Source organism: Punica granatum, chromosome 8, assembly GCF_007655135.1.
Source record: "Punica granatum isolate Tunisia-2019 chromosome 8, ASM765513v2, whole genome shotgun sequence".
Taxonomy (NCBI): domain Eukaryota; kingdom Viridiplantae; phylum Streptophyta; class Magnoliopsida; order Myrtales; family Lythraceae; genus Punica; species Punica granatum.
In genome coordinates, this window is record NC_045134.1 from 5,344,958 (window position 1) to 5,359,524 (window position 14,567).

At 34.1% G+C, this 14,567-nt stretch overlaps 1 protein-coding gene across 1 annotated transcript; it reads left to right on the forward strand.

Annotated features, from left to right (window-relative positions):
- Window positions 1-6,236: 6,236 nt before the first annotated feature.
- LOC116215825 (protein TIFY 10A-like) lies at window positions 6,237-8,406 on the forward strand. Its single transcript, XM_031551598.1, has 5 exons — window positions 6,237-6,495; window positions 6,863-7,007; window positions 7,430-7,719; window positions 7,829-7,886; window positions 8,042-8,406. Exons 1-5 carry the CDS (start codon window positions 6,360-6,362, stop codon window positions 8,136-8,138), a joined length of 726 nt encoding a protein of 241 aa, XP_031407458.1. The 5' UTR covers window positions 6,237-6,359; the 3' UTR covers window positions 8,139-8,406.
- Window positions 8,407-14,567: the final 6,161 nt, after the last annotated feature.

Genomic DNA, 14,567 nt, shown 5'->3' on the forward strand with positions numbered 1-14,567 from the left:
GAGTTATTCGAGGATGGATGACCCCGTAGGAGTCTTCGGTGAATCTAAGGTTTCATAAGGGCCTAATGAGGATGAGCCAAAGCCTGATCCAAGGGCCGCTATGGGCAGACGGGCTTTTATATGTGGGAGGAAGCTCAATATCAGCCCAAGAAGGGAGAAAACCTCATTTCCCTTGTCAGCCCGAGTGTACATGGCAATGTCACCTTCTGTGGGAAATAATCAATCAATCAATTACAATATATAAAAGTCGGCGAATGCAATAAGAAAGCATCACATAAGTCTATTCTGATTACTCTTAGCCTGTAGTTGAGTGTTTCTTTAACTAATCGGGCATTACAGTTGTAATTAATTATTTTACTGAAAAATAAAACAATTTTCTCGATTCTTGAATCGATATCGAATATTTTCCTAAAAAATATAATAAAAATGATCATGAATAAATATTGAAAGCAATTTAAAAAGTTCTCTATATAAATAAAAAAAATTCCCATAAACGTCAAATAAATTACATTTTATCATTTTTTTTATACATATGCTTAATGCACACTGCACCTTTCACATTAATCTCTAAGAGAAAAAATGAATGAAAAATGAAAAAAATAGTAAAAGAAAACAATTCTAAAAAGCAACGCATTGTAATGCAAGGCTTAGTATGCTGCAGCACGTCCGTGTTTGGTATGGGAAATGAAATATATAATTTTTTTCGAAATATATTATTATATATAATATCTTATCTTATCTTATCTTATACTATTATTTAAGGAAAAACTTCATTTTTAAAGCACTATCATTTTTTTCAAAGTTAAACTCTATTGTATACATTAACTATTAATATATCAAAAATAAGCAATAAAAAACCGCTACTCTATTACCTACAAGTTCATGAAGGATAAAAAATGAAAATATCTTTTTTTTTAATAAGGATTCTTGAATTTGTACAAGGACGCGAGAGCAATTTCACATGCATGAAATAACAGTTCAGGAGGGCTAATATATATATATAAATTTATAACATCCTCGTACACTAGTAGGTAGTTTGTCAAAATGAAAGTTACATGGTCCATTGTTGTTGCAACAGACTGGTCCAATCTATTGAAAGTGAAACTCTTCATTTCTAATTTATTTATTTAATATACACCTAAATTCTTATTTAATTTTAAAGAAAAATTTCCAGTGTACCCTATGCCCATTATAGATGTCTCCAACATAAGAAAAGTAAAAATAACTTAATGAATTTTAATAATATAATAATCTCAGCTATCTTGGACCAAACAACCCCTTTCCAATTAGATACATTTAAAAAAGAAATCACTTAGAAATCCTTGAGTTGATTTACAAAATAGATTTTATCTTATACTATTATATATATGAAAAAAAAATTCTTTATCTCAGTTTCTCCTTTTCAACTTGCTTATATTAGATATATCTTAATTAATAAGAGTCATCAATATAAAAGTAAATATAATAAAATCAATCATAAAAACTACCCACCTTTTCTTTTGCCGCTCCTATTTTTTCTCTCATCTCTCCTCCTCTGCCCTCCTCTTTCCTTTTTTGGGACGTTCCTTTGCTCCCAAGAGCTATTTATCATTATTATTTATATAGGAAAAGAATGAAATAGTATAACTTTCAATTTCCCAAAATATTTTGAGTAAAATATTTTTAATTGGTAATAATCACTAACTTATTATTACTAGACGCAACGCGTCCGCGTAATGCGAGGAAACCTATATGAAAAAAAATTGAAAATCGAATATGTACTAAAACACAAAATATTTTTCTAAAATTACTTTAATTAAGGTTTAGGAATTCTTTTTTTGGTAAATTAGATTTTGCGAATTATATCAATTAAAACATCGACATTACTCATTATATATTTACACAGTCCACGAATAATAAAAGAAAATGTTATTGGCTACCAAGATCAAGTTCTTAAGCGATAAGGAAGAGATAGTGAAGGAAAAAAAAATAGGGGAGAAGAGAACGTGTAAATAGAAGTTAGTAAGTAGTTATTAGTATGAAATTTTCTACTTTAACCTCAAATTTATGGTTCTGGTTAATTGATGTATATGCAGCATGGGTAATTTTGAAAACAAATTTTATACCAAAAGAATCCTTCTCCTTTTATAACTTTATTTATAGATAATTGTAAATTTGTACGATAACTACCTATTTTCTCCCTTCATTCTCCCACACACACACTCTCTCTCTCATTGGACCCATCAACTTATTTTTTCTGGTTTCATACAACTTATTTTTTCGGTTATAAGAAAGGTTCATGAGTTTAATAAAATAAAATATATATAAATTTTAATAACTAATAAAAGAACACGGGAGATTATATGTGCCACTAAACAACACATTCTTCGGACCCACACATCTCCTTTTCCTTTCCAATCACAGTTTACCTTACAAAAAGAAAAGGCACAACTTATTTATCAGTTATAGTTTAAAATATTAACAGTAGGCAATAATTTACAATAAATCTATTTATAGTATATATAATTTCTTCTATTTAAGTTTATATTATGATAAGTAACTTTTGGACGTATAGATCCTGCACGTCATACGGTATGCCTTTAGAATTATTATATGTAATGATAATTTTGTTATTTTCACTAATTAATAATTAAAATTTTAAATTAATTAGAGGTAACAAAAATGCCTGCCACCTCTATCTATCTATATATATATATATATATATATATATTCTGTAAAATGACACCATCTTATCAACCGACATATTTGATTATTTATTGATTTTACCTTTCTTATATGTATTTCCGTGCATAGCGCCAGTTCATTACTTCTAGTAATACCTGAAACCCAAGCTTCTACCTGTTGCAGCATCGTGCCGGGAATATCAACAGTAAAAACTAAATAAAAGAATTAAAATTACGGAGTGTACTCTCGGATGTGATATGTGAACACACGAGTTGCATGTGAAGTAATTTTGCATAAATGCTGTCCGTGTGCGTACATAGGTAGGTCCATGTTACATGTGAACCCTATTAAATAGTACAGGGGAAAAAAGTGGTCCGATATGAAACAAGGTGAAAATGGTCGTGGGCCGATCAATTCGTGCTAGATCTCGGAGTAGCTTTGACTATCACGTGATTTGATTGGCTCTGAAAATGCTTGAACCAGCGAGTGACGCGAATTCGCATTTCGGCTCGAGTTTGCACTGAAGTGATTGGATCGAGTCACACTCGGTTGACATGGTTAGTTGGTGTTTGTGGTGCACATCATGTACTTCCATTCCTGGTGAGGCACTTCCATCACTTGGAGTTCACAGGACATCAAGATGCTACCAATTTAAGGTACTTTAGGGACCGCTTCTTACCATGTAAAGATTGAGCCACATTTATTCTCTCCACGCGGGTAAGAATTTAAATTTAATGCCATAACGTACATCGGAAAAAGAAAAAATCTTAATAATAACATAGTTCACTTTCGATCTGTAACTACTACAACTGTAGAACACGTTTAATTCAAAATTTGTATTGTGAATCCTTGGATTGGAGTGCTCCGAAAATGAGGAGTCTCATGGTGTTGATCACGGATTGTATCGGGTATTCAAACTGTCATGTGGTTGCATGCCTAATTTGGCCCTCCGATGCCCTATAGTCAAATTTCAAAGCGATTCGGACTAAACCAGTAACACAGAGAGCGAGAGAGAGCTTTTGTGAGTTTAATGAGCATGTGCAGAAATCGCGGTTCAAGAACATACGAATACCTTGACATTATAAAGTGTAACAAGCAGGTTACACATATATAGTTATTCAGATGAAAAAGTGAGGTCGGGATGATCCGCTCGTTGTATCTCCTAATTACCTTATGAAGGCATTTTACATGTCTTTATTTATCCACGTGGGCGAGTGAGCACCCTTTGGTTTAAGCCAAAATATGAGTCGAGTTGGGATAGTATCGCCGGATGTCTACGACTCTCCAACAGCAAATATCATAATGATTTGAGATTATATTTGGATTGTAAAGCTAAGAGGCAATATTTGATGAAGCTATGTGGAAAGCTAAGATACATGCAATGGTTACATTGTAAGCTTTCCTTTACCAGTAAGTCTCCAAGAGATTTGAGATCTCCTATCGCATCATCAAATATTTGGTCTTTTTTTGGAAAAGTGTTGTATTATTCTCTAGAGTGATACATTATGCTCTCAGTGGTTGCTTCAAATAAAATAGAGAATGAAGTGGGCTGAAAGGCAAAGATTTTTTTGCCTTGTTATTAAAAAAAAAAATCACTTCAATTTTTCTTAAGTTACAAGAAATTTCATAGTCTTTTATGAGAGATTTCATCAAAAAGTTTTGTAAGGTGATGAATTCTCGTTGGAAATTAGTAAAAATGCAATAAAAAAGAGACAGCGTAACGATGCATGCACTCGCTTGATTAAGTAAATTTTTTTTATAAAAAAATCAATAAAAATTTCGTTTCTTACTATAGTTCATTCATTAAAAGAAAAAAAAACATATCATTTGGATGAGATTATGGATAAAATGTACAATATAGAAGATTTTGTTTTGATAAGACAAACTATAAAATAGTTGTTGCAACTAATTCGGTCAATCTTTATCCTCGACAAGTGTTTTAATTTCTTAGTATAAAGCAACTAGTCAAAAATATTTTTTATTTCTTAATCCGAATTATGATTCGCCTGATTCAACGACAGACTTGACATTTAGTCTGAGGATAGAGGAATTGAAGAGGAGGCAAAAATTCATGAAGTCAATCGGATGAAGTAAGATAATTTCAGCGTAAGAACCGTAAATAATATATGACATATTAGATATTTTATAATTTTTATTAGCTCCATAAAGCCTTTAGAAAAACATATATTTCTTCTATCCTCCACGAGAAATTTTTATAGTTGTTTATTAATGGAGGGAGAAGAAAAATATTCAAAAAAGACTTCTCGCCACGCGGTAAAGCCCGCCATGTCACATTCACGAGGAAAACGCTCAGCGCTAACGAGCCGTCGGATCAAGCCACGTGTCATGAGAAGAGGGGTGGCGGTGCACGCGAATCTCGCCAACCACTTTCACGGACCCGACTGCCCTTTTGTCTCCCCCGTTTCCCACACGGAAAATTTCTGGGATATTATTGGCTACGGCTGCTATCCAAATCCACCCCACCCTGATTGTAGCCACGTGGCACAATATCAATGAATCAGTTTGCTGTCAAATTCATAATCTTTTTTTTTTTCCTTTTTTCCTTTCTTTCCCTTTCTTTTAAAGTAACGCACAGATGAAAATTGAATTGATGCTAGTTCACAATCTCAAAATCAAGTTGATACGGACGGTTCACCGGAAAATAACGACGAACCAAGTCAAAATGAAAGGCCTTCAAACCCAATGGTATTTTAGGAATTATTTTCGATAATTTTTTTTTCTTTTTTTAGAAAGTCTAATTCAACTCGTTTAGGAAGATCTTGAGTTTGAATATTATAAATGAAAAAAAATTCTTGACTGAAAAGAGCTTTATCATTTATTAATGGAACGACTCACCTCGAACATAATTAATATAGTTTATTGGGCTTTCGAATATTAGAATACACATCGAAAAAGAAAGGTTGATAGATTTCCAAGCTCCGATAAACTCAAGTACAGACATGGCCCCCAAGGTCGGTTCACGCTTGGCGCGGTTTAGGTGACTAATAGTCTTATCAATCTCACCTTAAATGGCTCAATCGAAGGCACATTTGTTACGAAGGCTTAAAATCAGAAACATCTCCTATAGATGGAAATCGAGTTAGGCAAATTTGAGGATCCGGGCATGTGGAATGCTCCTACTGGATTTCAGAAATTAGCCTGTAGCTAGACCTCTTTATGTAAACATAGTTTTACTAATTAGTTCGAAATGATCCCAAAAAATAAGACAGGGACTAAACCGCAAAGAACAAGAAGTAGGAGGACCTAAAGGGTTAACGGCGTAAGGCGGGGAGGAGCTGGTCTCCCGGGTGCCGTTAACTTTGAAAGACGGCAAAGGTGGGGAGACAAAGAACACGTGCTGGAATTGCTCGACAAGAGGACATCAAAAATCAAATCATCAATAAAGCAAAAATTCCAAGGCACACAGGAAGGAACCTGCCTTGCCCACCAAATATTTCCCAATTGTTTTTCCTCCAAAAATAAAATAAATAAATAATTTTTTAATTAATAATTAATTAAAATCCCCACATATTCCTCGTGCTCTACTTTCTCACCGGCTCTCCCTCTCTTTCATTCACATTTCGCCATATACATAAACCCCACGCCCTCCCTCTGTAACCAGAAATCCGGTCTTTTTGCCATTCCCCAAATCCTCCTTTTGCCTACTTTCTCGCTCTCGAACAACGCCGTGAAGCATGTCGACCTCGTCGGAGTTCGCCGGCAAGGTTCCAGCAAAGCTGCCGGAGAAGCCCAGCTTCTCCCAGACCTGCAGCCTCCTCAGCCAGTACCTGAAGGAGAACAAGGCCGCCCTCAACGACCTCAACCTCACCGGTACATTTCCCTCTCGTCTTCGTCTTCTTCTTCTTCTTCCACCCGGTTCTCTTCTCGTGTTGTTAGATTTTAACCCACAACAGCCGTACATTGAGCGAGGCGTGATTGTGCTTTGAGGAGTGATTGCTTTTTTTTTTTTTATTTTTCCCCCCATAAAAATGTGGCTTTTGAGGTAAATACTCTGCTGCTGCAGCAATCAAATGGTATGGCAGGGAGTTAATAACTCGATGCACGAAATGAGAAGGATTTTAATTGCTTTTTCGTTTGATTTGTCAGTTCTCTAGTTTCCAGAACAGAGCTTCGTAGAAGAATTTGTTTATTTTGGTAAAAGATCTGAAATATTTTCCAAAATTTTTTATTGTTACAGGTAAGCCGGAGATGCTCCGACAGACCATGGCTCCGATGAACTTCTTCCCCATTCCTGAGAATCCGAACACGGACTCGGCCCCGAAAAACCCGCCAGCTGGGAGCCTGAAATCGATGGACCTCTTCCCCCAGTCTGCTGATTCAAGGTGTGTTCTCCACGCACTCTCATTACCTTATTTGCTCGAACACGATGTAGAGTAGAAGGTTAATCGGTTTCTAGTTACGTTATTTTGTGAGTTATTATCGTAGGAATCTATGGATTGAGAAGTTATTTTGTCACTTATTTTGTCAGTCTCGTCATCTTTCATTGGTATGTGTATTGCTAAGGCTTCTATGGAATTAATGATTAGTCAATGGGAAGTAAAGGAGAATTCTTTACTTGCACCACTCGTACAGCTGCAGTGTTTAGATCGGTTTGCGATATTCGGGCTGAGACCCCGAATTTCTCTTTATCGCTTTAGGCCCGGATTGTATTTCATCTGCTAGCTTTATGGTGTTACGGTTTTCTCTCGTAGTGAAGTTGTGTCCATGAGCATGTGATTGAGAAGTTATTTCAATTGTCTTACAGCACGAAGATGCTTGATGCTGCCGAGGAGCCCAAGACTGCCCAGATGACAATATTCTACGCGGGGCAGGTGATTGTGTTCAATGATTTCCCGGCCGACAAGGCCAAGGAAGTCATGCTCTTAGCCACCAAGGGGAGCAACTCCCAAGTGTTCACTCCTCAGCCCGCCTTCGTCGCTCCCAGAATCCCGAAGAATCAGATCGAATCTAAAGCCAGAGTCCCTCCAAGTCCTATCATGAGCAGCAACCCCATCCAAGATCTCCTTCAACAGACCGCTGAGCCGATGGCCTCTGGTAATTAATCCTATATTGCTCTTTGGAAGTTAATGAACTCTTTCATCTATAAATATTGCTCATGGAGGTATGAATCTAAATGGGTTTTTCTTCTATTTGTTCATTGCAGATCTCCCCATCGCAAGGAGGAAGTCGCTCCACCGTTTCTTGGAGAAGAGAAAGGATCGGTAGGCGTATGCCGACATCTTCGAAGCACTGTTTTTCATTTCTGCTCTGTGCTTGGAAAAATCTGATAAAAGAACCAAGATTAGAGTTCTTTCAGTAGGTCAAATCAAATCAACTATCAGCTAATCGATATATTTTTTGTGGAAAATTGTTGCAGGATTACATCAAAGTCACCATACCAAGTAGTCGACACGTCAGCAGCTTCCAGCCCAGACAAGAACAAGGCATGGCTCAGCTTAGCAGCTTCGCAGTAGCTTTTTAAGCCGTGTAGTACTAATAATTATCAATTTTCCTTTTTCTAAACATAGATTATCAATTAATTAATTATTAAGCCCTCTTTTTCAGTGGGTTTAGTTACCCATTGTTGCTGCTTTTCCTTTTTGGCTTTTGCTTTTATTAAGCAAGGTTTAGATCTAACTCTATCTGATCTCATCATTATTGCGATGTAATTACGCTAATATTAATTACAATTAGCTAAGACTCTGATTAAGTTAATGTAAATATTGCAAGTTATTCCTTCAATCCTTATGTTTGATTCTGTGCTCTCTCCACAACATTTTCACCTTAATCCAAGGAAAATTACTTGACTCGAAAATCTTTTCTTACAAGATGTAATCGTTCACTCGTATTTCTTTTTCGAGTCGCTATCTTCTCGTAAATCCAGAAGACCATGAGTTCATGTCGGAGACGATCCGTTTCTCTTGGTATCAGCGGTCAACTTGTGCTCTTAAGCACAAACGCGTGATCGTGATCGTGCCATGTTAAGAGTTTCTATGCTTACCGGGTTGAGAATTTCTATGCTTATGTTAAAGAAATGCGATACAATATGAAGAGTCCACGTGAAGCTACATTGGACCAGTTAAATAACAAGTCAAACGTGAACCCTAAGAACCTTTAAGTCAAACTAGGCCATTATGGAGTATTATTGAGTAAAACAAGAGGATAGAGACACGATTTTTCACATTTTTTAAAGTTGTTCCGAAGGAATCACGTTTGTTAAATTATTATTTATTATTTACATTATTTTATTGACCTTAAAAAAAAAAGGGGGAAAAAGCAAATGGAAAAATACCAAAAAAGAAGAAGAAGGTGGAACTGCACATGAATTTGCACCACCGATGGATTAGACCTTAAGAAACACGCTTTTGAATGTTCAACACGAAAACATGCCTTTAATTCAAAGGCTATATTTACACAATTAGATTATATGCCAAGGAAATGGCAGACATGTTTTTCCATTTGTGGTCCTCACACGCTCATTAGTCAATCAAGGAGGAAACTCACGAAACCTAAGCAAGTAATGTTTGATGCTATACGTGATTCTAATACTAGAATTAGATAATCTACCCAAAAAAAAAACACAAGAATTAGATCGGAGTACGTGGAGATTATCTTTTGCCGTAAGAGGTATCCCGTTATGGCCCTTGTCCACCTCCGCTTTCAGGTCCTAATTAGTATCACGTAATAACCTTGATTGATTCGGCAACAACTCGTGCTACATACATGAGTGTATATGCACGATTATTGAAAGGTCACATTGTTCACATCTAATCTTTCTTTCTTTCTTTGTTATTTATTTATTTTGCCCACTTTTGGGCCAATTTTATTTAGGACACATCCAAAAGCGTGTAGAGTAGGAAACCCTTTTTCTTATTTCACATCACATGCCGATATATTAAAGTGTGGTAGGGACTCCTCGTTTGACTTTATTTATCTTTCCCCGTGACGATTCTGATGTGCATTTTTAAAGTGATGATTATTTAGATCATCGAACCCGCCTCCAATTCAAAATTAAATCGGACAATCTAATACGTGCAATATATCATATCATATGGACTCCGTTCAGGTACCGGAAACTGTTAATTAAACTCTGAAATCCAATTCGACAGCAAATTTGTTTCTGTACCTTGAAATTCTTTTATGTTTTGGTCGTTTCCCTGGAAGTTACTTGTAAGAATAGAAAAATTATTCTTCAAGTCATGGAAATTTATTGCCGAAATAATAACAACAATAACAACTTATTAATTGAAATAAAATATAGATAATGGTGGCTTGACTGGCTTCTAATTGATTGAAGCCAGTGGGGTGTATTAATTTAATTATATTTTCCATTCATCTGCATGTGTCTCGCTAATATGTGTGCAGCCGCCCATATTTTGCACGTGGCCTTGGATACATATGCGTGTAATTATATATATTCTGTTCTTCTAGATGAAGTTGAATCGATTCGTAATTCCAACCAAGAATTGTTAGAAAACATATATGTACGAACTTAGCTCGATCGATCTGCCGTCTGCATTGAATAGTACAAGCGGTGCAAATATCCTAGATTCATATTGTGGATGACACAATATAATATCCTGATGAAACACCTATCGTGTGAGAGTTTTTTTTTTTTAATTATATAACGAGGAAGAGAGAGTTAATATATAACTAGTCGACAGCACAGGCTAGTGTAGAAATTTATCATTATAAATAAAGGACGATTCAATAATCTTTGATTTTCTCGATCTCTTTTGATCAACTTCTATTCATTGAGAGAGCAATACAAAAAGAAAAGTCACTGTGAAAGAAGATAATGGTGGGATACTTCTCACATATTGTTTTTTTCAAATTCATTTAGAATCACTTATAAAAAAAAATCTTTATGATTTTAATACAAAATTATAGAATAATTCATAAGATCATATCAAATATATCGCTTAGACTTTACACCTACTTTCATAATATAGATACTTTAATATATTAATGAATTATGACATGTTATTACAATATTATGCCGAGTGTTCTTCATCGATTGGTTAGCATATGAATAGTCAGTCAATGTAATGCCTCCTTCGTCCTACGTGGCATGGTTTGGTATTTCGCTGCAGCTTTTAATCTTTATATAGATAGATATTGATGATTATATAGATTGTTTGTTTTCTGGTTAATTATACAAAGGTAAATGGATATAACTTTTTTCTTTTGGGTGAAAATAAATATAACTTGAAGAGCACTTTGGATGCAGAAACTCCACATGACAAGTAATGTGACAAATGAGCTACCTTTGAGATTATTCGGTCCATTCATAAATATAAGGTGGTGGGTATAGGAAATCATTAAAAACTCCTCAGTAGTATGTCCATCGAGGTTCTTTTTCAAGGCGTAACCGTGATTTTCTTCAAAAAGTATTGCCATCCATGCGCTTTTGTCTGAAAATTACAAATTGTCGATCATGGTGACCGTGTTTCTTAACTTGCGATTGCGTCATCATACCTCTTGGGGCACATATCAATAACATACTTACACCGTCAAATTTCGATAAGATTAGTGTCCCAGCCTCGAGCATTTCACATGCCAAGAGTTCAACTGAGATAAATCCAGTCCATACACAGCCCAAATGATATTTATCAGGTGGGGTTTTCTGACCTACTCTTCATTTTTTTTTATGTGCTGATCGTGCCGGGGCGGGATTGTTGATCTTTTGTTGAGCTTAGTTAGCCCGAAATCATTTGACAGGGCCTCATGTTGTCAATTTGATTATAGGTATGAAAAACTTTGGGCCATCAGCAACTGGAGGGCCTTTAAACTCTGGGCCTCATGTCGTCATTTTGATGTCCTCGCTCTCCCGGAGTATGGTCCAGAATGTGTATGTCCATTGAAGCTGCAATTATCAGAAGAACCCATCATTGAGGCCGCACAAGACAAACGACGTGGTCCAGCAGGGCAATCCTACTGTCGTATGGTATATTCAAATTCAATCATCCTGGATGAATATGGAGCTCTTTGTTCCCCCGATAATGGTTTTCAGAGAACGTACATCAGTTATCAGATGGCACCGGATAAACACTAATTGTGATTGCAACAATTATTTTTGTAGATGAGCCTTACCCCATTGGTAAAATGCTGTATCCATAAAAGTAACACAGAAACAAACATGATTTAGGAAACGCTTTCAGATTACATTGTCCATGAATCTAACCTGCAGAAACATATCAACTACCAAATTCTCTTAGGGTGAAAGATTCCGAAGCCATATGTCCATTTTTGAGGGACTAATTCTTCCAGAGGCGTATCTTTTAGAGACCAAAATGTCAATTTACTCCATTGTTTTCAGATTCTTTTACAAAATCAATCACGTGAATAATTCGGCAATCGCCGCGTGGATTTAGTTTTTACGGAAGGTAAAATAATAAAGAAAAAATCTTAAATGGTACTCTCATATTCTAAATCATGCTATGAAAGATATAATTCTTTTTGGGTAGGATACGAATATTATATTATATAATTAAAAATATCTTATTATCACTCAATTGTATTCAAATTTGTCATTAATCTATATATGTGTGAAAACAAAGTACGAGCCGAATTCTCACGCAGTCACATTACTAAAAATAAAAAAAATGGAGCTATCTCGCTTTGTCACGTCATCACTTATATATTATGGAATTTTTTATGATTAATTTTGTAATAGAATATATATATTATTCGCAAAATTACCGTTCATATATTGTAGCAATCGAATTGCCATTTTATATAGATTGTAGCAAAATATAAAGTATGAAACAAATATTAACGAGGGCTTATAATATTTTTAGAGTTACCCTTTGCATTATGGGTAAATATATTCTTATCATATTAACTACAATCAAATTGCCATTTATACAATATTGTTTGCTCATAATATTGCCGTTCATATTGTGCCATTTGTGTGTGTGTAAGTATATATATATATACCTCACAAGTTAAACAAAGAGAGGTAGGTAAAGGGAGAAGCAAGTGTGCCAACCAAGTAAACTCTCAATTCATGTTTTGTATGAACTAAATATACTTTAATTTGAGTTTGGTGCATACCTTTGTTTCTTTCCAATCGATATTTTGGCCATGGGTTAAATGTCCGCTCTTCTCTCTTTCTTTTTCTCCTCACTCTGCAACCTCAGCTACTTTTTTTTAAAAATATTTTATAATTTTTTATTCAGAAAACTTAATCGATTTAATTTGGTTTCATAAACTGATTTATCAAAATATGTTCATGCGTGATATACTTGAATTTTTTTTACTTTTCATTTACTTTTCTTTTTTATACATCTATATTTATATCTATATATATGAAAATAAAATTTTAAGTTAAATTCTCACGCCGCCACATCATCATTTATACTAATGAAACTGTTATATATTATTGAAGAAATTTTATTATTAATTATGTAGTAAATATATAAATTTTTATATATAAGGCACAACGTAATATATATATATATATATAAGGGAATAAAATATGACGTTAGGCACAACGGAATATATACAAGGGAACAAAATATGCAATAAAATATATAATATAAAAGATATAGTTGTCGCCTCAATTAAATATATAGATTAAATATATTAAATATATAATTGCAGTTTTCTGACAATTTCATATATTTATGTATATAAGATAGTCCTCTGCCTAGCCGATTATCGGTTAAAAGAAAATAATATTCTATATATAATTTTAAACATCTTTTTTTTCCTTCCTTCTCCAAAATTTTCTTTTTCTTGGTTGAGCTTTAATTCGTAGAATGAATTTTTTAATAAAAATTTTAAACTAATTGCTTCGATATTTTGATTGTTTTAATAATCTTCTCCAAATTTTTCTTTTTCTTGATTGAACTTTGATTTGTTGAATGAAATTTATTTGATATTGATTGTTTTGAGATGATGGTTTTATTCTTATTTTTTGGTTGATTTTGATTTGTAGAATGAATTTTTTAACTAATTTCTTTTTCAAACTAATTTTTTCGATATTGATTATTTTACTAAAATCTTTATTCCGGTTTTAGTATGGTTGTTGCTTTAGTAATTGAAAATTATTCAATCATTTATATATACTAGTGGAAAGACCACGTGCGTTGCACGTAAAGGATATTTACAAATTTTATTGTGGTCCTATAAATTTATACAAAAATGCATGTTTTATATAATTATGTAAAATTAGTCATCTTCCATAAACCGAAAGTTCACTTCATAATTGTACATCACTAAGGTTCATTATTCATAGACATAGATAGGTGTAGCCTGTAGGTTTTTGCATATTTACATATGCGAATATTCTACAATATGTACTCAAATGCATGCTCGACACATGCACAACTACTAAATTTCATTATTTGTTAATGCTTCCCATTGCGGTGGGCTTTTATTTATTTATTTATTTTATTTAAAAATACGTCCGTATTTATAGATTTTGCATGGATAGTATTGTTTCTAACTTCATGATGTAGATCGAAATGCTTTCAAGCATATGTATGAATAGATAACAAAAGCGTAGGCAGGCCCTAAATATTTACTATAGAATTTGCCCCACAAAAGTTACCATATGCTCAGTATGTCCATGGTAGTATAAAAATAAAAAACATCAACATGATTCATGAAGTAACTTCAAGTCCTCCTAGAGGAGTCAGATTTACGATTCTAGCAAAGACTTGATGTCAGACCATGAGCAACGAAGGATGATAGATACTATGAAATAGAAGATCGACTTCCGACGGAAAAAAAAAAAGATCTACGTCTACATTTAACGTAATAATTTTAAATTCTTTACATTTTTAAATCTCTATGTTAGAACCCAAGATTTGATATTCTATCGAGAAAAAATTCTTCTTCTTAATCATTTCTCTTCAAATCCCTCCATCCAAAGAAATCCTTTAAAGAGATTTATA